At 49.3% G+C, this 24334-nt stretch overlaps 1 protein-coding gene across 1 annotated transcript in view; it reads left to right on the top strand.

Annotated features, from left to right (window-relative positions):
• The window catches only part of SEC24A (SEC24 homolog A, COPII component), a 158827-nt gene that overhangs the window by 57624 nt on the left and 76869 nt on the right, over positions 1–24334 (top strand). Inside the window, exons 5-11 of the mRNA XM_075344468.1 lie at positions 671–834; positions 1563–1747; positions 9618–9720; positions 10706–10832; positions 10927–11036; positions 12041–12153; positions 19204–19322. Of these exons, the coding sequence (XP_075200583.1) occupies positions 671–834; positions 1563–1747; positions 9618–9720; positions 10706–10832; positions 10927–11036; positions 12041–12153; positions 19204–19322 (921 nt within the window). The remainder of the gene's footprint in view (positions 1–670; positions 835–1562; positions 1748–9617; positions 9721–10705; positions 10833–10926; positions 11037–12040; positions 12154–19203; positions 19323–24334) is intronic.

Here is a 24334-nt window from a genome sequence, read left to right as displayed (position 1 = left end):
TGTCACTGAGCCATAGATCCAGAAAAATGAGAACGCTACGGGTTTCAGAAAATAGCGCAAAACATGTGCCACTTTTTTTGGACAAGCTTGTGAATTTTTTTTTTTAACCCCTTTAGATAAAAGTTAACCTATTAATGTTTGGTGTCTATAAACTCGCACTGACCTCAGGCATCACAGTGACACATCAGTTCTACCATATAGTGAACACAGTGAACAAAATATCTTAATGCAGTTTTTTCCGCATTTGGAATTTTTTTTGCCGTTTTCCAGTACACTATATGGTAAAACTTATGGTTTCATTTAAAAGTACAGCTCGTTTCGCAAAAAACGAGCCCTCGCATGACCATGTTGACCGAAAAATAAAAAGTTACGTGCCTTGGAAGAAGAATGGCGAAAAAAAAGCGGAAAGTGAAAAATTGGCCAGTCGTGAAGGGGTTAAGCAATATTTTTTCCCTTTCTGATGACACATTCCTTTTTAAGACGCTAAACTCTGAGGAAGATCATTTCGTAAGCTAAGATCTGGTAATATCCCTACTTCCCATTTTGGCTCGGTAGAACTATCCATGTTGTGTGGACACGCTTATTAGATCTATATGGAGAACACTGAAGGAAAAGAATTCATGTTGTAGAAAATGTTTTATAATATGTCACGGTTTCTTTTATACCATAGGGATGGTTCAACCTGTTCAACCTACTCCACCGCAGAACCCTAAAATTACAAGGAATGCATACCCATCATTACCACCTGGCTACCAGAATGTTTTTCCATCAAGTGGCCAAGGATTAACACCCACCAGCCAGCAGTATCCCAACCGACCACAGCCGCTATCACAGGTAGTGTGTGTGGGTGTTCTCTACCGGACTGTCATGAGTTTTGACGTTAGAGTGTCTATGAAATAGAAGGCCATCACAATCAGCCACTACATTATGCTACTGGCATAAATTCACTCATAAAGGCATGTGGTGCCTTATATAGTCTACAATTTGGTAGAAATGAGGGGTAATCCAATACTTGAAAGGGTTGATGACCTAATCGACAGGTGATCAATATCAGATTTTTGGGGGACCAACACCAGGTACCACACTGATCTAGTTTGTTTTGATCTCCAGCTGGATGTAGACCGTGAACGGAGCCAGAAGAGCATGGTTCTCTTCACTTTGTAGTGGCCATTGTCAAAAACCTTCTATAAACACGAGTGTACGTGTAGACATCGCCCGACAGCTGTGTACCAGTTAATCACCCAGGTTCCGTATTTTGCATCTGTAAGAGTTATTAGAACGGGAGCGTTTGTTATACGTATACTTTCCCAAGGCGCCATCTGCCATAGCTGAGATGGGGTCATGTCCTCTACTCCACGGCCATGCTTCCTGCTTCCTAGATCGAGCACGGTTAGTGTTTCCCTAATTAGTTTCTTCCGGTTCCGCTTCCAAAACTTACAAATTCATTGTTTTTCTGTAGTTTATTACCTATTTAGATGTGTTTACAGGTTGATCCCGTTGGTGATGGACTTCTGCCGTTTCCTGAATACCTAATCTGTAGAACTGTCTTTTCTCCCTTGTAGCCGAACATCGGAGTGAACAATTTGGTGTCGTCAGTAGGAGGATTGAGTATTCATCAAGCTCAGCAGCTGGATGAACTTCGAGCTGTAAATCTTCTCCAAGAGAGGAATATACTACCACCAACGTCCCTAAAGCCCCCCACACCGTGTCTGCAGGAAGATATCCAGAAACTGAACTGCAACCCAGAGTATGTGTCTTACATTTCTTCTGTGTGGGGATGACGCAGGACCAGTTGTTACTCCTAACATATCAGTATAAGGCAGGGCTTGTGTTCCCTATAAGGCCTGCTTTTCACTGACGTGTAAAAAATGCATATGTCCCTTCGTGTGCCGTGATTCACGAGACACGTGGGTTGTCCAGCTGCGTTCTCCTGCAGAGGAGACTTGCGGCCCTGCAGGTCAGGACCTGCCGCGTCCAGAACCTAGCGGGTCCTGATCATGGGCACGCACCCTAAGGGCGCTAAATTTAGTGAGCAGTATGAAATAGCATACAAAAAAAGGAAAAAAAAAAGGCTCAACAATAATAAGCGCAACTATGTATAAAGGTAACCCATTTTATAAAATATAAAATACCATATTAAAAACCGTTAACCCAAAAAGCCGTCAACATCTGCATGCAAAAATAACCATCTGAAAGCCCACATAACTGGATCCCAAATCTGGTCCTCCAAGGTTGGCAAGTAAAGCTAACATAATGCCAGGATCTGAAGTAGCATGAATTGAGAATAACCCGAGGTGTAGATAGCTAGTGACTGGACAAACCATATAAAGTATGAATGTATCTAAAATAGATAAAAATAACACAGATAATGGGAAGAAAATTAATCTAGACTAGTATCTAACCAATATAGCATGATATATTGATAATATATACAGCTAACCAGTATAACCTGATACTTACAGTAAGTCCATAGAATTGGATCCAAATACCGGTGTGTAGCCAGACCATGTGTATCTCTGCTAGGCCGCGTCCTCTGGTACAGTATTTGGATCCCATACTGTGCACTTTAAGTATCAGGTTACACTGGTTAGCTGTATGTTATCAAATTTCCTGCTATATTGGTTAATTCTCTGATTAATTTTCGTCCCAATATTTGTGGTCTTGTTGTTTTTATTAACATTTTGATACATTTATGCTTTGTATAGTTTTGTCCAGTCACTAGCTATCTGCACCACTTTTGGTTATTTTTAATTTCTGCCAAAAATGAGAAAAATCTGACACCTGGATCAGGCTGCAACTGGATACCACAGGCTCTGAAAATGAATGAAAACTGTAGGATGAGACTTAGACCCCGACTAGTCAAGACCAGTGATTTACTCCCCAGTCTTGGGACGATGACGTGGTGGAGTCAGACGCTCCTGATTTCTTTGTCGCTCTATTGGGAGACCCAGACAATTGGGTGTATAGCTACTGCCTCCGGAGGCCACACAAAGTATTACACTTAAAAGTGTAAGGCCCCTCCCCTACTGCCTATACACCCCCCGTGGGATCACGGGCTCCTCAGTTTTCATGCTTTGTGCGAAGGAGGCACACATACACGCATAGCTCCACTGTTTAGTCAGCAGCAGCTGCTGACTATGTCGGATGGAAGAAAAGAGGGCCCATATAGGGCCCCCAGCATGCTCCCTTCTCACCCCACTTTTGTCGGCGGTGTTTAAGGTTGAGGTACCCATTGCGGGTACAGAGGCTGGAGCCCACATGCTGCATCCTTCCCCATCCCCCTTAGGGCTCTGGGTGAAGTGGGATTTCCCTGTCTCCAGGCACAGAGACCGTGCGCCGTCCACAGCCCCTGGGGAATCTGCTGGATATGGAGCGGAGTATCGTCAGGGACAGGGCCCTGCTACACCAAGGTACTCTGTGTCCCCGTACAGACCGCGCGCACACTGCAGCATTGCTGGGTGTGTTAGTGCGCCGGGGACAACAGCGCTGTGCGCTGGTGCCATTCCTATCTACAGCTTTGCTGAGAGGGGACATGTATTTGAAACTGCCGCGCGGCCGCTGTTGTCAGTGTTTTCGCTGCGGCGCGGCTGGGACTTGTGGTGCGCCGGGGACTTCCGCGCTGGCCGTGCATATATCACGGCCGCGCTTATTACTCGAGTCCCCGGCTTTTGCGGCCTAGTTTCGCTTCGTTCCCGCCCCCAGGCCTGCCAGTCAGGGGAAGGGCGGGACGCTGTGCAGAATGTCAGCACAGAGGGCTGGAGTCTGCTTTGCATACTCCAGCCCTCACACTGGGCACAGTGGGACGCCAGTTTCCCGCACTTTTGTTTGAGGCACGCCCACGATACCTCTCTTCACAGGACGCCGGCAGCCATTCCTGTGTGCAGTCTGAGCTGGAGAGAGGAGGCTGGGAGACCCAGACACGGGATTCTGGTGCTCACACACCCGCTTTTCAGCGGGCGGTAAGCTGCCCTCAAGGGCTGACCCCCACTGGTGCCGAAGTGTATATTGTATTTTATGCTTGCAGCTTTACATTCCACTGTACGGTCGCTGGGGATCCTCTGCTATATACCCTCCTAGATTCTCAGAGGACACAACAGCATGTCGACCGCAAAAAGCGAAGGTGCTAAGGCACAGGCTTTCTATGCTGCTTGTACCGCTTGTGGGGCTGTTCTACCGGCAGGTTCCACTGACCCCCACTGTGTGCAGTGCTCGGCCCCTGTGGCGCTTGCCCGGCCGGGGCCTCTGCTGGAGGTAACCCAGGCAGAACCTCCTGTAAATACTGTCCAGGTGACAGGGACGGAGTTTGCAGTCTTTGCTGACAGATTGTCTGTGACTATGACTAAAATTCTAGAAACTTTGCAGTCTAGACCAGTACCTCAGGCCATGGGCACTGTTAACTCATTGCTCCCTGGTCCCCCTCAGTCGGAACAGCTCCGGGATCCGGGGGTGTCTCTTGCATCCCAGGGTGATGGCTCTGACACGGACGACAGTCCCAGACAGCCTAAACGAGCTCGCTATGAGCGGCCCTCGACTTCATCACACTGGTCAGGGTCCCAGCAAGACTCTCTGTATGATGAGGCGGAGATAGCTGATCAGGATTCTGATCCTGAGACCGCTCTCAATTTGGATACACCAGATGGTGACGCCATAGTGAATGATCTGATAGCGTCCATCAATAAAATGTTGGACATTTCTCCCCCTGCTCCTCCTGTGGAGGAGACGGCTTCACAGCAGGAGAAATTCCATTTCAGGTATCCTAAGCGTAAATTGAGTACTTTTCTGGACCACTCTGACTTTAGAGAGTCAGTCCAGAAACACCACGCTTATCCAGATAAGCGTTTCTCCAAACGTCTTAAGGATACACGTTATCCCTTTCCCCCTGACGTGGTCAAAGGCTGGACCCAGTGTCCAAAGGTGGATCCCCCAATCTCCAGGCTTGCGGCTAGATCCATAGTTGCAGTGGAAGATGGGGCTTCACTTAAAGATGCCACTGACAGACAGATGGAGCTCTGGTTGAAATCCATCTATGAAGCTATCGGCGCGTCGTTTGCTCCAGCATTCGCAGCCGTATGGGCACTCCAAGCTATTTCAGCTGGTTTGGCGCAGATTGACACTGTCACACGTACATCTGTTCCGCAAGTAGCGTCCTTAACCTCTCAAATGTCTGCATTTGCGTCTTACGCTATTAATGCTGTCCTAGACTCTACAAGCCGTACGGCAGTGGCGTCCGCCAACTCCGTGGTTTTACGCAGAGCATTGTGGTTAAGGGAATGGAAGGCAGATTCTGCTTCCAAGAAGTGCTTAACCAGTTTGCCTTTTTCTGGTGACAGACTGTTTGGTGAGAGATTGGATGAAATCATTAAACAGTCCAAGGGTAAGGATTCATCCTTACCTCAGCCCAGACCAAATAAACCCCAACAGAGGAAGGGACAGTTGAGGTTTCGGTCCTTTCGAGGCTCGGGCAGGTCCCAATTCTCCTCGTCCAAAAGGACTCAAAAGGATCAGAGGAGCTCAGATTCTTGGCGGGCCCAGTCACGCCCAAAGAAAGCAGCCAGAGGTACCGCTACCAAAGCGGCTTCCTCATGACTTTCAGCCTCCTCTCTCCGCATCCTCGGTCGGTGGCAGGCTCTCCCGCTTTGGCGACATTTGGCTGCCACATGTCAAGGACCGTTGGGTGAGAGACATTCTGTCTCACGGGTACAGGATAGAGTTCAGTTCTCGTCCTCCAACTCGATTCTTCAGAACTTCTCCGCCTCCCGGCCGAGCCAATGCTCTTCTGCAGGCGGTGTGCTCTTTAAAGGCAGAAGGATGGTGATCCCTGTTCCTCTTCAGGAGCAAGGTCACGTTTTTTACTCCAACTTGTTTGTGGTGCCAAAGAAGGACGGGTCTTTCCGTCCTGTTCTGGACCTAAAACTGCTCAACAAGCATGTGAAAACCAGGCGGTTCCGGATGGAATCCCTCCGCTCCGTCATCGCCTCAATGTCTCAAGGAGATTTCCTAGCATCAATAGACATCAAAGATGCTTATCTCCACGTGCCGATTGCTCCAGAACACCAGCGTTTTCTACGCTTCGTTATAGGAGACGAACACCTTCAGTTCGTAGCCCTGCCTTTCGGTCTGGCGACAGCCCCAAGGGTCTTCACCAAGGTCATGGCAGCAGTAGTAGCAGTCCTGCACTCTCAGGGTCACTCTGTGATCCCTTACTTGGACGATCTACTTGTCAAGGCACCCTCTCAAGAGGCATGCCAACACAGCCTGAACGTTGCGCTGGAGACTCTCCAGAGTTTCGGGTGGATCATCAACTTTTCAAAGTCAAATCTGACCCCAACCCAATCGATAACATACCTTGGCATGGAGTTTCATACTCTATCAGCGATAGTGATGCTTCCGCTGGACAAACAGCGTTCACTACAGACAGGGGTGCAATCTCTCCTTCAGGGCCAGTCGCATCCATTGAGACGCCTCATGCACTTCCTGGGGAAGATGGTAGCAGCAATGGAGGCAGTCCCTTTCGCGCAGTTTCATCTGCGTCCATTACAATGGGACATTCTCCGCCAATGGGACGGGAAGTCGAAGTCCCTGGACAGGAACGTCTCCCTTTCTCAGGCGGCCAAGGATTCTCTTCAGTGGTGGCTTCTTCCCACCTCATTGTCAATAGGAAAGTCTTTCCTACCCCCATCCTGGGCGGTGGTCACAACAGACGCGAGTCTATCAGGGTGGGGAGCAGTTTTTCTCCACCACAGGGCTCAAGGTACGTGGACTCGGCAAGAGTCCACCCTTCAGATCAATGTTCTGGAAATCAGAGCAGTGTATCTTGCCCTACAAGCCTTCCAGCAGTGGCTAGAAGGCAAGCAGATCCGAATTCAGTCGGACAACTCCACAGCGGTGGCATACATCAACCACCAAGGAGGGACACGCAGTCGGCAAGCCTTCCAGGAAGTCCGGCGGATTCTGACGTGGGTGGAAGACACGGCATCCACCATATCCGCAGTCCACATCCCGGGCGTAGAAAACTGGGAAGCGGACTTCCTCAGTCGCCAGGGTATGGACGCAGGGGAATGGTCTCTTCACCCGGACGTGTTTCAGGAAATTTGTCGCCGCTGGGGGAGGCCGGACGTCGACCTAATGGCGTCCCGGCACAACAACAAGGTCCCGGCCTTCATGGCACGGTCTCACGATCTCAGAGCTCTGGCGGCGGACGCCTTAGTTCAAGATTGGTCGCAGTTCCGGCTGCCTTATGTGTTCCCACCTCTGGCGCTGTTGCCCAGAGTGCTACGCAAGATCAGGTCCGACTGCCGCCGCGCCATCCTCGTCGCTCCAGACTGGCCAAGGAGGTCGTGGTACCCAGATCTGTGGCATCTCACGGTAGGACAACCGTGGGCAATACCAGATCGGCCAGACTTGCTGTCTCAAGGGCCGTTTTTCCATCAGAATTCTGCGGCCCTGAGCCTGACTGTGTGGCTATTGAGTCCTGGATCCTAGCGTCTTCAGGACTATCTCGAGAGGTCATTGCCACCATGAGACAGGCTAGGAAACTATCCTCTGCCAAAATCTACCACAGGACGTGGAAGATATTCTTCTCTTGGTGCTCTGCTCAGGAAGTTTCTCCCTGGCCATTTGCTTTGCCTACCTTTCTTTCCTTCCGGCAATCCGGGTTGGAAAAAGGTCTGTCGCTCGGCTCCCTTAAGGGACAAGCCTCTGCGCTATCTGTATTTTTTCAGAAGCGCCTAGCACGACTTCCTCAGGTACGCACGTTCCTGCAAGGGGTTTGTCATATCGTCCCTCCTTACAAGCGGCCGTTAGAGCCCTGGGATCTGAACAGGGTTCTAATTGCTCTCCAGAAACCGCCTTTCGAGCCTTCGAGGGATGTTTCCCTGTCTCGCCTTTCACAGAAAGTGGCCTTTCTAGTAGCGGTCACGTCTCTTCGGAGAGTGTCCGAGCTAGCAGCGCTGTCATGCAAATCTCCCTTCCTGGTGTTTCACCAGGACAAGGTGGTTCTGCGCCCGATTCCGGAGTTTCTCCCTAAGGTGGTATCCCCCTTTCATCTCAATCAGGATATCTCCTTACCTTCTTTGTGTCCTCGTCCAGTTCATCCATGTGAAAAGGATTTGCATTTGTTGGATCTGGTGAGAGCACTCAGAATCTACATTTCCCGCACGGCACCTCTGCGCCGCTCGGATGCACTCTTTGTCCTTGTCGCTGGCCAGCGTAAAGGGTTGCAGGCTTCTAAATCCACCCTGGCTCGGTGGATCAAAGAACCAATTCTTGAAAGCTACCGTTCTGCGGGGCTTCCGGTTCCATCAGGGCTGAAGGCCCATTCTACCAGAGCCGTGGGTGCGTCCTGGGCATTACGGCACCAGGCTACGGCTCAGCAAGTGTGCCAGGCGGCTACCTGGTCGAGTCTGCACACTTTTACCAAGCATTATCAGGTGCATACCTATGCTTCGGTGGACGCCAGCCTAGGTAGACAAGTCCTTCAGGCGGCGATTGCTCACCTGTAGGAAAGGGCCGTTTTTATGGCCCTATCACGAGGTATTATTTTACCCACCCAGGGATTGCTTTTGGACATCCCAATTGTCTGGGTCTCCCAATAGAGCGACAAAGAAGAAGGGAATTTTGTTTACTTACCGTAAATTCCTTTTCTTCTAGCTCTAATTGGGAGACCCAGCACCCGCCCCTGTTTTTTTGTATACACATGTTGTTCATGTTGAATGGTTTCAGTTCTCCGATATTCCTTCGGATTGAATGTGCTTAAACCAGTTTATTGGCTTTCCTCCTTCTTGCTTTTGCACTAAAACTGAGGAGCCCGTGATCCCACGGGGGGTGTATAGGCAGTAGGGGAGGGGCCTTACACTTTTAAGTGTAATACTTTGTGTGGCCTCCGGAGGCAGTAGCTATACACCCAATTGTCTGGGTCTCCCAATTAGAGCTAGAAGAAAAGGAATTTACGGTAAGTAAACAAAATTCCCTTCTTTATGAAGACGTGCACAACCCTTCATGAATCAGGAGTGTTGGATGAGCAGCACCTCCAGTAATATTGCACCAGTCTCTGACTAAGCTTGTCACTAGACGCAGGAACCTTAGTTCCCCTGACTAGTCGGCCCTCTTTCCATGTTATCACACCCTTGTGGACGTGATATCCTGATTTCCATGAGCCGGCATCACCGTCAGTTAATGGAAATCTCACGCATGTGTGTGGCTCATTGCGGCTACATCAATGCTCCTCAGCGTTAGGGTGGACACTTCCAGGCTTCATTAGGCGCACTGCGCATGATCAGAAGGTCAGAAGACTGCTCAGTACACATCTTCTGAACTTCCGGTCATGCACAGTGCACCTAATGAAGTCGGGAAGCATAGACCTGGCATCAAAGGCACACTGACGTGGCCGAGACTTCTATTAGCTGGCAGTGATGACTGCTCGTAGAATCATGTGATCACGCCTACAGTGCTCCAGTGTCCTTTTTAATACTGTTATTCAGTGTATATTTTCTATTAATTTAAAGGATTACCAAATTCTAGATTTTGAATGTCATTTCATATTAACTCTTGCTCTTCTGCCTGTAAATGCCTTATAATAACCTGCTGCTGGTTTACTTTTTCCATGTTACTTCTCATAGGCTTTTCCGCTGTACTTTAACCAACATCCCTCAAACACAGGCTCTACTGAATAAAGCCAAGCTTCCTCTTGGGCTCCTGCTACATCCATTCAAAGATTTGTCGGTAAGAGAATAAATATCAGGGAATCTGGCTTTATTATGCCAAGGAGAGGACATCTTCCAAAGAGCAGTACTCTGATTGGGTTCAATACCTTATGAGCTTAAAGGCTACATACGTCTTTTACAATCAAACCTGCAACTTTTTAGTAGATCTTAATTGATGGGGATTATCCAGCTGTGGATCAGTGATAAATGTATGATTGGTGGTGGTCCAGCCACTGGGACCACCTCTGATGATATGCCCTCTACATAAATACAGCAAAATTTTGCATACGCCACCACTGCTCCATTCACTTTCTATAGAAGTGAAGGTCATGAATGTCCCCTATTATTCCTGTAGACCAAGAAGAGTGACCAGAGCGATGAGCATGCATGTACTCGGGGCTTTGGGATACTCTATACTCGTCTGAGTATTGAGCAGTGGTGAGCACGGTTGCTCATCATTACTAACATGTGAATGTGTTTAACATGAAGATAGATCAAATGTACTTTGAGATATTGACTCTGGAGGCAGCAGCTTGATTTTTCCTCCCGGTTGTGTCAGTGGCATTGCTGGTTGCCATGTTCATTTCTCTTATCTATTGTTTTGGCATCAGATATACCCCACAGCTAAGACCTCCTCTATCCAAGGGAATGGGGATTCCTCTACCAGCTTTTCTTACTGCACGGCCGCAGGAAGGTATTTTGCATAGAGCAGTGGTCGCTGTAATAATATATATGGGGTGCTGGAAAAAGCGGAGTACTGTATTAAATGAAATGTATTGTTGATTGGAGAGGGGACACAGAGGACCACCATCCCAGCTCCTCCCCACTGTAGTAAGGAGAAACGGCATGCTTCCAACCAATCGCTCAGAGGAGGAGTTAATATGGTGCCTGGGTCATATTGTCCTAGTCGCGAGACCCTAGTGATTATACATTTATCAACTATCCTGCTTCTTTGTGGGATTAATCCTCCCCTTTACAACTTTCCATAAATTTTGTCTTTACAGCAACTGCCCGTTGTCACATCCAGTACGATCGTCCGATGTCGCTCTTGTCGGACATACATCAATCCCTTTGTCAGTTTTCTGGACCAGAGGAGATGGAAATGCAATTTGTGCTACAGAGTAAATGATGGTAAAAGAGGATATACATTTTATTGGATATTATTGTTGATATCTCCTGAATCTGTAGTTGTTGAGTTTTTATTTTTCTAAACCTATATTCCCAGTGCCTGAAGAGTTTATGTACAACCCTGTAACGAGAGTCTATGGTGAGCCCCACAAAAGACCGGAAGTTCAGAATGCCACTATTGAGTTTATGGCCCCATCTGAATACATGGTAATGTAAAGTTACTGAATTGCTACAGTGCTAATATCACTCATGTAGTTTGATTATCTCATACATTGACGTGTCTGCAAGGTATGCCATAGATGTGAGGCCACATCTACAAAGATCTCAAAGAAGTGGCTTTGTTGAGTGCTGTTGTGAGTGCAGAAGTGGCCTGAATTCCCCTAAAAATGATTGTGAATTCTGGCCACAACTCTTATTAACGTTAGGCCCCAGTGCTCAAGACATAATCATCAACATTAACAGAAATTAACACTTGAAATGGATCACTCTGTTTGTAATGACTCTATATAATGTGTTTCCCTTTTTGTTTTGACTTACTGAAATTACTTTGATATTCAATTTATTGAGCGGCACTTGTATATTACATCAGAAGGGAAAGTTTCGAAAGGCTTCAATATAATGGTCGCAGACCAATAGACATGTACGAAGGCAGAGGCAGTTTTCATATAAGAATCTATATCCCATATAAAGTACATGTGCTTTAAATCATAGGGGCCCCTTTATGCCAATGCCCAATATTAAACACTATTCCCAAGATAAAGACCCCGACGTACTTTTCGCTTTTTTTAACGATATACTATTACCTCAGGGATCTTTATCTTGAGAATAGTGTTGTTTTAATATTGGGGATTGGCATAAGGGGGTCCCTGTGATTTAAAGCACATGCACTTTATATGGGATATAAATTCTTATATGAAAACTTTGCACATGTCTATTGGTCTATGATCATTAAATTGAAGTATCACTTTCCCTTGTGATGTAATATACAACATCCTTTGTCCTATCATGAATAGTATTATAATGTTTACATGATTTTTTGATAAATGTAATATTTTTTTTGATAAATGAATAAACAGTCTTTCATAATATACTCCTGGTTCTCCAGTTTTGTGATAGTCATGGAGTTAATGTGCTTCCGTTGGCATATTTAGTTATGTGGCCATCGGTAAAAGTATAATGGTGTCGTTGAAATTATATTTTTTACTTTCCAGTTGCGACCCCCTCAGCCTCCGGTGTACCTGTTCATGTTTGATGTGTCCCACAATGCCATAGAGACGGGTTATCTGAGCACTGTGTGCCAGACCTTACTTGACAATCTGGAATGGTGAGTACACAGCACTATAAATGTGAAGGTATAATATGTCCGTAATTTTCTACATCTTAAAGGGAACTTGTCCCTGGATGTTTATAATATTTAACTAACGGTCGGTGCAGAGCAGACTGGATGGATGGGCGTCTCCGTTCTCTTGGTCCTGCACCTCCTCTTTCGGCCATCTTTGTCATATTTCTGAAGCTAGTGTGGATGACTCGTTCTATGGCGTCTACACTAGCCGACAGTGAGGTCCTGTGCAGGCGCACTTTGATCTGCCCTGAGCTCAAGAGCAGATCAAAGTATTGTAGTGCACCTGCGCGGGACCTCAATGTCGGCTAGTGTAGATGACGTAGAACGTGTCATCCACACTAGCTTCAGAAGGAGGACAAAGATGGCCGAAAGAGGAGGAGAACAGAAATGTCCATCCGACCAGTCTGCTCTGCTTCGACAGTTAGGCAAGTATTATAAACATCCAGTGACCGGATCCCTTTTAAAAAAGGTCTCTGACATGCAGCAGAATTTACTGGCTCAGCATCTCCTTGGTTTGCTGGATCCGTGGCACTGCTAGTCCATTCCCCCCTCTCTAAGGAAGTGTTGCTCCCACTATATCCCCCATGATCGGCACATGAGGTGGTGCAGTTACTGCAGGATCTTCTAAGTGCTGACATCTCCTGAGGCGATTGTGTGCTGTTATCTTAGTACAAAGGGTGAGGAACACTAAATGTGTCCTTCACAAGCTCTATGCAATCTGTGACAAAACTAGTTAGTCAGCAGAAAGTGGGTCATTTTCAAAAACAAAAAGGCAGCAGCCTGGTAAGGGTCCTCTTGGAAGTTTTGTAATGGGACTGCTCAGTTAAAAGTATCTTTCTTTTTCGCTCCTAATTGGGAGACCCAGACAGTGGGTGTATAGCTACTGCCTCTGGAGGCCGCACAAAGAACTACACTTAAAAGTGTAAGGCCCCTCCCCTTCTGGCTATACACCCTCCCGTAGGAGTACGGATTCCTCAGTTTTAGCTTTGTGCGAAGGAGGTCAGACACGCACGCATAGCTCCATTGTTTTTAGTCAGCAGCAGCTGCTGACTATGTCGGATGGAAGAAAAGAGGGCCCATACAGGGCTCCCAGCATGCTCCCTTCTCACCCCACTGTATGTCGGAGGTGTTTGTAAGGTTGAGGTACCCATTGCGGGTACGGCGGCAGGAGCCCACATGCTGATTCCTTCCCCATCCCTTTTTACAGGGCTCTGGGTGAAGTGGGATTTGCTGGTCTCCAGGCACTGAGACCATGCTCCATCTACAGCCCCTGGAGAAGATGCTGGATGGAGCGGAGTACATCAGGGACATGGCCCTGCTTCCTCAAGGTACTCTGTGTCCCCGTGCATTTGGCGCTCACACCGCAGCATGCTGGGTGTTGTAGTGCGCCGGGGGACATCAGCGCTGCGGCGCTTGTGCCATGGCCTCATTCAGCTTCGCTGAAGCAGGCACACTTTTGGGAATCGGTCGCGCCGGCCGCTGGGACTGCGGCGCGGCTGGCACTTGTGGTGCGCCGGGGACTTCAGCGCGGGCCGCGCTTTTACGGCGGCCGCGCTGATAACTCGAGTCCCCGGCTTTTGCGGCCTGCTTCCGTTCGTTCCCGCCCCCAGACCTGCCAGTCAGGAGAGGGGCGGGACGCTGGTCAGTGCATCAGCGCCGAGGGCTGGAGTCGTTTTTACATACTCCAGCCCTCACAATAGGCACAGAGGGGACACTGTTTCCCGCACTTTTGTTTGGGAACTCCCACGGACCGCCCCTCTCCACAGACGCCGGCAGCCATTCCTGCTGACACGCTGAGCTGCAGAGGGGAGCCGGGGAGACCCAGACAAGGAATTCTGCGCCTCTTACCCGCTATTCAGCGGGCGGTAAGCAGCCCTCAGGGCTCACCCCCTCTTGTGCCAGTAGTATTCTTAGTATTTTGTTTTCTACAAATACTTTGTATTGCATAGCGCTGGTCGCCCTTTGGCTATAGACTCTCTCACATTGCAGAGAGCCAGCAGCATGTCGTCCGTAAAACGCAAGGGTGCCAAGGCACAGACATTATATGCTTCCTGCACCGCATGTGGGACTTTTCTACCGGCAGGCTCCACGGACCCCCATTGTGTGCAGTGCTCGGCCCCTGCGGCGCTTGCACAGTCGGGACCTCTGCTGGACGTGACCCAGGGTGTACCACCTGTGAATGCTGTCCAGGTGACAGGAACTGAGTTTGCAGCTTTTGCTGACAGAATGTCTCTCACTATGTCACAAATTCTTGACACATTGCGAGCTAGGCCTGTACTTCAGGCCACGGACACTGTGCAATCATTGCCCCCTGGTCCCCCTCAGCTGAATTACCTCCAAGCTCCGGGTCGGGCACATACACCTCAGGGTGAAGACTCTGACTCGGACGATGGCCCCGGGCAGCCTAAGCGGGCTCGCTATGACGGGCCTTCACATTCCTCTCAATGGTCAGGATCCCAGCGAGATGAATCTATGGGTGATGAGGCGGACGTAACTGATCAGGATTCTGATCCTGGGACCGCTCTCAATCTAGATACACCAGATGGTGACGCCATAGTTAATGATCTTATATTTAACATCAATAAGATGTTAAATATTTCCCCACCAGCTCCTCTTGTAGAGGAGTCAGCTTCGCAGCACGAGAGAATCCATTTCAGATACCCTAAGCGTACATTAAGCACTTTTCTGGACCACGCTGACTTTAGAGACGCAATCCAGAAACCCCACGCTTATCCGGAAAGGCGTTTTTCTAAACGGCTTAAAGATACACGCTATCCTTTTCCCCCTGAGGTGGTCAAGGGTTGGACCCAGTGTCCAAAAGTGGATCCTCCAATTTCCAGGCTTGCAGCTAGATCCTTGGTTGCAGTTGAAGATGGAGCGGCACTTAAAGATGCCACTGACAGGCAGATGGAGCTCTGGCTGAAATCCATCTATGAAGCGATTGGAGCGTCGTTAGCGCCATCTTTTGCGGCCGTATGGGCACTCCAAGCTATCTCAGCCCGGCTTGCGCAAGTCGACTCAGTCACACGTGCATTTGCCCCGCAGGTAGCACCATTGACCTCGCAAATGGCGGCATTCGCGTCGTACGCGATTAATGCTGTTCTTGACGCTACAAGCCGCACGGCAGTGGCGTCAGCCAACTCCGTTGTTTTGCGTAGGGCCCTGTGGTTGAGACATTGGAAAGCAGATTCTCATTCCAAGAAGTGCTTAACCAATTTGCCTTTTTCTCGTGACCGATTGTTTGGAGAGCGTTTGGATGAAATCATCAAACACTCCAAGGGTAAGGACTCATCCTTACCGCAACACAGACAAAACAAACCCCAACAGAGGAGGGGTCAGTCTGGTTATCGGTCCTTTCGAGGACCGGGCAGGTCCCAATTCGCCTCGTCAAAAAAGACTCAAAAAGACCAGAGACGCTCAGATTCTTGGAGGTCTCAGTCACGCCCAAAAAGGACAGCCGGAGGAACCGTTGCCAAGACGGCGTCCTCCTGACTTGCAGTCTCCGATTCCCACACCCGCGGTCGGTGGGAGGCTTTCCCACTTTGGCGACATTTGGCTGTCACGCGTCAAAGACCGTTGGGTGAGGGATATTCTGTCTCACGGGTACAGGATAGAGTTCAGTTCTCGTCCGCCAACTCGTTTCTTCAGAACTTCTCCACCACCAGACCGAGCCGATGCTCTGTTGCAGGCGGTGGCCGCTCTAAAGGCGGAAGGAGTGGTGACCTCCGTCCCTCTTCAGGAACAAGGTCACGGTTTTTACTCCAATCTGTTTGTGGTCCCAAAAAAGGACGGATCGTATCGGCCCGTCCTGGATCTAAAGTTGCTCAACAGACACGTAAAAGTCAGGAGGTTCCGGATGGAATCCCTACGCTCCGTCATAGCCTCAATGTCTCAAGGAGATTTTCTAGCATCAATAGATATCAAAGATGCGTATCTCCACGTGCCGATTGCACCAGAGCATCAGCGTTTCCTACGCTTCGTCATACACGACGAACACCTGCAGTTCGTAGCGTTGCCTTTCGGTCTGGCAACAGCCCCCCGGGTCTTCACCAAAGTCATGGCAGCAGTAGTAGCTGTTCTGCACTCGCAGGGTCACTCGGTCATCCCGTATCTAGACGACCTGCTTATAAAGGCACCCTCTCAAGAGGCATGCCAGCACAGTCTGAAGGTGGCACTAGACACTCTCCAGAGTTTCGGGTGGATTATCAACTTTCCAAAGTCTCATCTAACCCCGACCCAATCTCTGACTTATCTTGGCATGGAGTTTCATACTCTCTCAGCGATAGTGAAGCTTCCACTGGACAAGCAGTGTTCGCTACGGACTGGAGTGCAATCTCTCCTTCAGAGCCAGTCGCACTCACTGAGGCGCCTCATGCATTTCCTAGGAAAGATGGTAGCAGCAATGGAGGCAGTCCCGTTCGCGCAGTTTCATCTGCGCCCTCTACAATGGGACATTCTACGCCAATGGGATGGGAAATCGACGTCCCTCGACAGGACTGTCTCCCTCTCTCAGACTGCCAAGGACTCTCTGCGTTGGTGGCTTCTCCCCACCTCATTGTCACAGGGAAAGTCGTTCCTTCCTCCGTCCTGGGCAGTGGTCACGACGGATGCGAGCCTATCAGGGTGGGGAGCGGTTTTTCTCCACCACAGGGCTCAGGGGACGTGGACTCAGGAAGAGTCCACCCTGCAGATCAATGTTCTGGAAATCAGAGCAATCTATCTTGCCCTGCGAGCCTTCCAACAATGGCTGGAAGGCAAGCAGATTCGGATTCAGTCGGACAATTCCACGGCGGTGGCGTACATCAACCACCAAGGGGGAACACGCAGTCGCCAAGCTTTTCAAGAAGTCCAGCGGATTTTGACGTGGGTGGAAAGCAGAGCGTCCACCATATCCGCAGTTCACATCCCAGGCGTGGAAAACTGGGAAGCAGACTTTCTCAGTCGCCAGGGCATGGACGCAGGAGAATGGTCCCTTCACCCGGACGTGTTTCAGCAGATCTGTTGCCGCTGGGGGACGCCGGACGTCGATCTGATGGCGTCACGGCACAACAACAAGGTCCCAGTTTTCATGGCACGGTCTCACGATCACCGAGCACTGGCGGCAGACGCCTTGGTTCAGGATTGGTCGCAATTCCGACTCCCCTATGTGTTCCCACCTCTAGCATTGTTACCCAGAGTTCTCCGGAAAATCAGGTCCGACTGCCATCGAGCCATACTCGTCGCTCCAGACTGGCCAAGAAGGTCGTGGTACCCGGATCTGTGGCATCTCACGGTAGGCCAACCGTGGACACTACCAGACCGTCCAGATTTGCTGTCTCAAGGGCCGTTTTTCCATCTGAATTCTGCGGCCCTGAACCTGACTGTGTGGCCATTGAGTCCTGGATCCTAGCGGCCTCAGGTTTATCTCATGAAGTTGTTGCCACAATGAGACAGGCTAGAAAACCATCCTCAGCTAAGATCTATCACAGGACGTGGAAGATATTCTTAGCGTGGTGCTCGGCTCAAGGGTTTTCTCCCTGGCCATTTGCATTGCCAATTTTTCTTTCCTTCCTGCAGTCTGGGTTGGAAAAAGGTTTGTCGCTTAGCTCTCTTAAGGGTCAAGTCTCCGCGCTATCCGTATTCTTTCAGAAGCGCTTGGCACGGCTTTCTAAAGTACGCACGTTTCTCCAAGGAGTTTGTCATATCGTTCCTCCTTACAGACGGCCATTGGAACCCTGGGATCTGAACAAGGTTCTCATTGCTCTCCAGAAGCCGCCTTTCGAGCCTTTGAAAGAGGTTTCCCTTTCTCGGCTTTCACAAAAAGTAGTTTTTCTTGTGGCGGTCACGTCTCTTCGAAGAGTGTCCGAGCTAGCGGTGTTATCTTGCAAATCTCCCTTCCTGGTGTTTCACCAAGACAAGGTAGTACTACGTCCAATTCCAGAGTTTTCTCCCAAGGTGGTTTCTTCCTTTCATCTCAATCAGGATATCACTTTGCCATCTTTGTGTCCGCATCCAGTTCACCAATTTGAAAAGGGTTTACATCTGTTGGACCTGGTGAGAGCACTCAGGATTTACATTTCTCGCACGGCGTCTCTACGCCGTTCTGATGCGCTCTTTGTCCTAGTCGCTGGTCAGCATAAGGGATCGCAAGCTTCCAAGTCCACCCTGGCGCGGTGGATCAAGGAACCAATTCTTCACACATACCGTTCTGCTGGGCTTCCGATTCCATCTGGACTGAAGGCCCATTCTACCAGAGCCGTGGGTGCGTCCTGGGCATTGCGGCATCAGGCTACGGCTCAGCAAGTGTGCCAGGCGGCTACCTGGTCGAGTCTGCACACGTTTACCAAACACTATCAAGTGCATACCTACGCTTCGGCAGATGCCAGCCTAGGTAGACAGGTCCTTCAGGCGGCGGTGGCCCACCTGTAGGAAGAGGCTGTCTGACAGCCCGTTCATGTGGTATCTTTTTACCCACCCAGGGACTGCTTTTGGACGTCCCACTGTCTGGGTCTCCCAATTAGGAGCGAAAAAGAAGAAGGGAATTTTGTTTACTTACCGTAAATTCCTTTTCTTCTAGCTCCAATTGGGAGACCCAGCACCCGCCCTATTTGTTCTTAGGGTTTCGTTTTTCGGGTGCACATGTTGTTCATGTTGTTTCTTAAGTTCTCCGATCTTGTTATCGGATTGAATTTGTTTTTGAAACTGTTATTGGCTTTCCTCCTTCTTGCTTTGGTACTAAAACTGAGGAATCCGTACTCCTACGGGAGGGTGTATAGCCAGAAGGGGAGGGGCCTTACACTTTTAAGTGTAGTTCTTTGTGCGGCCTCCAGAGGCAGTAGCTATACACCCACTGTCTGGGTCTCCCAATTGGAGCTAGAAGAAAAGGAATTTACGGTAAGTAAACAAAATTCCCTTCTTATGGCCAGGCAGAGCCTCGTGAATGTGACCAAAAGCCGACTCTGCCTTAAATAACACATCAGGCTTTTACTGAAATAACTTGTTATGCAACTAACAATCACTGTTTTTCGCAAATCCCCTTTTCTTTCCAAACAGGCTTCCCGGCAACACAAGGACAAAGATTGGTTTCATCACATTTGACAGCACGATACATTTTTACAGTTTACAGGAGGGATTGTCTCAGCCCCAAATGTTAGTGGTGTCAGATATAGATGGTAAGTAACTTATGCGAGTCACACTATCCAATTTATTTTCAGAAATGCGTTTTGCACACACTACACATATAGATAAAGGTATATAGATGTTTGTGTATAAAATATATATTTTTGTTTGGTTCATGACCACCAGAGAGAAATGCTTTACAAGTGACCATCAAGAACCGAAGACTTTACATCTACCTTCAATGCTTATTTTCTCTGAAAATTTTAATTGTGGAATGTCAGACTTAAAGGGAGTCTGTCAGGTGATTTTGTAGTGCAATACTAATATCTTTAAATAGGGCTTAAGGAGTCAATAAGTTTTATTGTTCTACCTTATCCTGTTATCCTGCTAAGCTCTGTAGAATTCAGTGTCTAGTGCAGGCTAGTCAAGTGTATGTAAATACAGTTTACCTATTCACTGCTTCCAGTACATTCACTATCACTGCTGAAAGGTGAGAGGGGTATGGGTGGACTCGGCAGTGCAAATTCAGTTCAGATTTACCATCACTAGCCATCACTGAGAGGTGGGAAGAAGGAGCAGTGCATATGCAGTTTGGATTTACATATACTTGACTAGTTAGTACATCACACTGAATTCAACAGAGCTTACAACAAGAGAACAAGATAACAGGATACAGCAATAAAACTAAGGGTACCGTCACACTTTAGCGACGCAGCAGCAATCCCACCAGCTATCTGACCTGGTCAAGATCGCTGCTGCGTCGCTACATGGTCACTGGTGAGCTGTCAAACAGGCAGATCTCACCAGCGACCAGTGACCAGCCCCCAGCCACCAGTGACGTGCAAGCGACGCTGCGCTTGCAGGGAGTCGACGTCTGGAAGCTGCGGACACTGGTAACTAAGGTAAACATCGGGTATGGTTACCCGATGTTTACCTTAGTTACCAGCGCACACCGCTTAGCGCTGGCTCCCTGCACTCGTAGCCACAGCACACATCGGGTTAATAAGCAAACCTTTGCTTATTTACCCGATGTGTCCTCCGGCTACGTGTGCAGGGAGCCGGCACTGGCAGCGTGAGAGCTGCGGAGGCTGGTAATGAAGGTAAATATCGGGTAACCACCTTGGTTACCCGATGTTTACCTTGGTTACAGCTTACCGTAGGCTGTCAGACGCCGGCTCCTGCTCCCTGCACATTCAGGATTGTTGCTCTCTCGCTGTCACACACAGCGATGTGTGCATAACAGCGGGAGAGCAACAATAAAAAAATGAACCAGGGCTGTGTGTAACGAGCAGCGATCTCACAGCAGGGGCCAGATCGCTGCTCAGTGTCACACACAGCGAGATCGCTAATGAGGTCACTGCTGCGTCACAAAAAACGTGCCTCAGCAGCGATCTTGCTGTGTGTGAAGTACCCCTTACTGATCCTGAAAGGTCTTCTTAAGCCCTATTTAAAGATAACATTAGTATTGAACTAGAAAATCACTTGACAGATTCTCTTTAAAGGGAATGTATCATCACAACATTTCCTATGGTTTAAAACCAGTTATGTTAAATTTTAATTTTTTTTGATATTTATTAAAAGTAATGTTGGTGATTAAAGACACAAATCTAGATGCTTATGACAGGATTACAGTTGAAGGTAACCCCTCTACATTATACAGATAATACAGGATCCACCATTCACAATAGGTGATGTTAGAGCTTTCTCTCCCTTTGCAATGACTTGGCTCAGATTAGAAACACAAAAGACTTTTGTACAAGAGATTGGGTCTGAGCCTGTGGTTGATAAAGGAGGTGCCAACAACTTTTACATTGATGGCCTATCCTTTGGTCATTAATGTCTGATTAGCCGGGGTCTGACAACCCGCATCCCCACCGATCAGCTGTTCTCTGAGCTGGCGGTGACTGGAAATGCTCAGTTCTGTAGCTGCTCAGTGTTCTGATACCTGCCGCAGCGGGTTCTGCACATCTGCCTCCTATTGCTGTGAATAAGAGGCAGATGTGCAGTACCCTGCTGCTATCAGTTGACGAGGCAGCTCCAGAACGAAGCATTTGCGGCCACACATGCTGCCACTGCCTCGTTTCCCGGCTGAGAAATCGGCAAATCCCCACAGCACACAGTGAGTGCGCAGAGAAGATTCATAACTCTGCAGTCCCACAGAGCAACATATAGTGATTTCAGACTTGTCATGTTACAACGGACAACCCAAGAGGACCTTTCACAAGTTTGAGCATGTTAAACTGGTCACGTTACGTTATGGAATTGTGGCTGCAGAGCTGACTAAAACGTAGTTCTGGTGCGTGGGTTTTTTTTTTTCTAATTTCTTTTTTCCATTGTGGCCATATTGGTTTGTAAAATTTAGGTTTATAGTTTATGATAAGCCTAAAGGCCATGTCACACGCAGAGATAAATCTTTGGCAGATCTGTGGTTGCAGTGAAATCATGGACATATTGTTCCATTTGTACACAGCCACAAACCTGGAACTGATTATCCACAATTTCACTGCAACCACAGATCTGCCACAGATTTATCTCTGTGTGACAGGGCGTTACCACAGATTTTTCTCTGGGGATGTGTACTTTCTTCATCGTTCCTATGGGAGACCCAGACCATGGGTGTATAGCTTCTGCCTCCGGAGGACACACAAAGTACTACACTAAAAAGTGTAGCCCCTCCCTCCGAGCATATACACCCCCTGGTTAACCAAATATAGCCAGTTCAATGCTTTGTGTTCAGGAGGCATACATCCACACATGCATTCTCATCTGATTTTGATTTTTGGAAAGAGTTTGAAGAAAAGCAGGTCCAAGCCTGGGCTCCCGGCATGTCCCTTCTCACCCCACTGTGTCGGCGGTGCTGTTAAGGTTGATTTCAGGGCTGGAGCCTTACATGCCGCGCTCCTTCACCATCCCTTCGGGGCTCTGGCTTGAAGTGGGAGCCAGCACGGTTCTTCCTGCCTTGCAGGAGACCGGTCTCCATCCGCAGCCCTTTCAGGATCCTGCCGGACGGAGCACTCATCCCTCAGGGACCTGGCCCTGCGTCTCACAAGCTAAGTATCTGAGACGTTATTATCGGGGGGTCCCTTGTACTTTATTGTTGGGGAGAGTGTGCTGTGTATCTATTGTGACATTTCCGGACGGTTCTCTGGTTTTTACCTGAGAACCGCGCCGATGGTGCCTGCTCGCCGGCCGCATCGTTAAATTTAGGCCCCGGCTTCGCCTGAGGACTAGTTTCGTTTTCACTGCCCCATGCATGCCAATCATGCAGAGGGACAAAGCGGCTCCGCCCAGCAACTGTTCAGCACTGGGGAGGGACACTCCTCTCTGAGGAAATATTCCCTCCCCTGTATATCTCCTTGGCCCTCTGATCCCGCTCTTAGAGTTGGCCCCGCCCCCTCTCCTCGCTCCGGCGCCATTTTATCAGCGTTCTCATGCATGTCTGCATAACCACATTGTGACAGCGATCGGTGCTGGCCATCTCACTGGGGGTCCGGGCTGTGGGATCTGGAGGGCACAGAGATGTCTCTATGTCAAACGGTCTGGCAAGCCACAACCTCCGGTTGTGGACCTGCTTATATACACTGTTTATATACTCTGCTGGGGGTCATTCTGGCCAGAGCCCCCACTTCAGCAGCATGTCTCACATCAGAGCAAGGCTGCAAGGCTGTACTTAATATGCACTGCTGTAGGCTCGTACTGCCTGTACCGAGCACATAACCACATTGTGATGCCTGCTCTAACATAGTGGTGCCTCAGCCTGGAGGCTCATCCCCAGTGGTCCCTCCGGCTGCTCCGGCTCCGGTGGCTGAACCCCCGGCTTGGGTAGAATCCCTCTCTCCGGGGGACAGCTGTCCCGGACACTGCTGAGCATGCATCAGCCCCCTTCTCAGGGCGCTTCTGCTGCTACGGCTCGCTCAGCAAAGCTGACAGAGGATTCTTCATCTGGTCTCAGACCCCGTCCTCCTAAAATGGAGATGCAGGGTCCCCTTTCCTTCCTCGTCCCGCGGCTCTGGTTCACGAGCTGACTCTAAGGACAAGGAGGATGCCTTTACTGGGGGCTCGGACGCTACTCCATGTACCCCATTGATCTGTCCGAAAGTGACGCAGATGCTAATGATTTGATTGCATCCATTATATTTGTACTGGACCTCAATCCGCCTGTATCAGGGGAGCACCCCTCTCTGGCAGAAAAGCATCAGTATACCTTGCCTAAGAGAACAAGGAGTGTGTTCCTTATCCACTCCAGTTTTTCAGGCCACTGTGACCAAGCCCAGAGCCTGTCCTGACAGACGCTTCCCAAAGCGTGGTTCTGATGACCGTTTTCCGTTTCCACCAGAGGTGGTCAAGGAGTGGGCTCATTCACCAAAGGTAGACCCTCCGGTGTCTAGACTCTCAGCCCGGAAAGTTGTATCAGTGGCTGATGGCAACTCCCTTAAGGATTCCACTGTCCGCCATCTGTATATGAGGCGGCAGGGGCCTCGTTCTCCCCACCTTTTGCAGCAGTGTGGGCTTCAGAGCCATCTCTGCTTCTCTAGAGGAGATGCATTCCCTCACCAGGGACTCTATGCCCGAGATGGTTGCCTTAACTTCCAGGTCTTCAGCCTTTTCATCCTATGCCATGTCTGCCATGCTGGAGGCTCCGCACTGCGGTGGCTTCGGCCAATTCTCTCGCTATCCACAGGATCCTGTGGCTTCGAGAGTGGAAGGCAGACGCTTCTTCAAAGAAGTCCCTTGCTGGGCTCCCATTTGCTGGGCCCAGGCTGTTCTGTGAACAACTGGATGAAATTATTCAGGAAGCTACTGGCGGGAAGAGTACTTCCATGCCACAAGCAAAAACAGGGCAGGAACCAGTCGAGGTTTCGTTCCTTTCGTTCCTCCAACTGGTCGTCCTCTAAGCCCTCGGCCTCGTCCACTAACTCAGCCAAGGACCAAAAACCCAACTGGCGCACGAAGCCGCGTCCTCAGAAGACCGCAGGAGCTGCTGCCACTGACGCAGCCTCCTCTTGACTATCTGGCCGCGCCAGCAACGTCCTTGGTCGGTGGTAGGCTCTCCCGCTTGGCGACA

Source organism: Anomaloglossus baeobatrachus, chromosome 4 (genome assembly GCF_048569485.1).
Source record: "Anomaloglossus baeobatrachus isolate aAnoBae1 chromosome 4, aAnoBae1.hap1, whole genome shotgun sequence".
Taxonomy (NCBI): domain Eukaryota; kingdom Metazoa; phylum Chordata; class Amphibia; order Anura; family Aromobatidae; genus Anomaloglossus; species Anomaloglossus baeobatrachus.
The sequence above is the reverse complement of the archived record's forward strand: the minus strand, read 5'-3'. Positions and strand labels throughout refer to the sequence as shown.